The sequence below is a fragment of the Cystoisospora suis genome (genome assembly GCF_002600585.1).
Source record: "Cystoisospora suis strain Wien I chromosome Unknown contig_13998, whole genome shotgun sequence".
Classification (NCBI taxonomy): domain Eukaryota; phylum Apicomplexa; class Conoidasida; order Eucoccidiorida; family Sarcocystidae; genus Cystoisospora; species Cystoisospora suis.
Genome location: NW_027166732.1, coordinates 1 through 407, shown reverse-complemented (window position 1 = coordinate 407; position 407 = coordinate 1). Strand labels below are relative to the sequence as shown.

Here is a 407-nt window from a genome sequence, read left to right as displayed (position 1 = left end):
TCCCCCCTCTCGTCGTTTGACTCGAGACCGTAGGACTCCTACAGAGGGGTGTGAGGAGATTTTCATTTCTACAGACATTTGCATGCTGCTGCGCTCGTGCAGAGTGGCGCGTCAAGATAACTCGCTGGGACAAATTTCTTTCTTCTTCTTCTTCGCTCTCCTCCGAGGATGAAGAAGAGAGAGAGTGTGGAAGAGGGGCTTTCGTCTGACTTGAAGAGGGAGTAGAAGATCGACCTCCCTCGGAAATACTTCCAGGAAATGTCAAGTAAAGAAAAAACTCATACAAATCCAATCTACAAAGAAAGAAAAGAAAGAAAGAGAAAGAGTGAGAAAGAAAGAAAGAGTGAGAAAGAAAGAGTGAGAAAGAAAGAGTGAGAAAGAAAGAGTGAGAAAGAAAGACTTCTTTA

The 407-nt window shown here is 43.7% G+C and overlaps 1 protein-coding gene across 1 annotated transcript; it reads right to left on the bottom strand.

Moving 5' to 3' along the window:
- Nucleotides 1–9: 9 nt before the first annotated feature.
- CSUI_011572 (uncharacterized protein) lies at nt 10–293 on the bottom strand (the record flags this gene model as incomplete). Its single annotated transcript, XM_068071670.1, has 1 exon — nt 10–293. A coding segment is annotated over one exon (282 nt), but the record flags the coding sequence as incomplete, so codon positions are not given.
- Between the last annotated feature and the right edge of the window lie 114 nt (nt 294–407).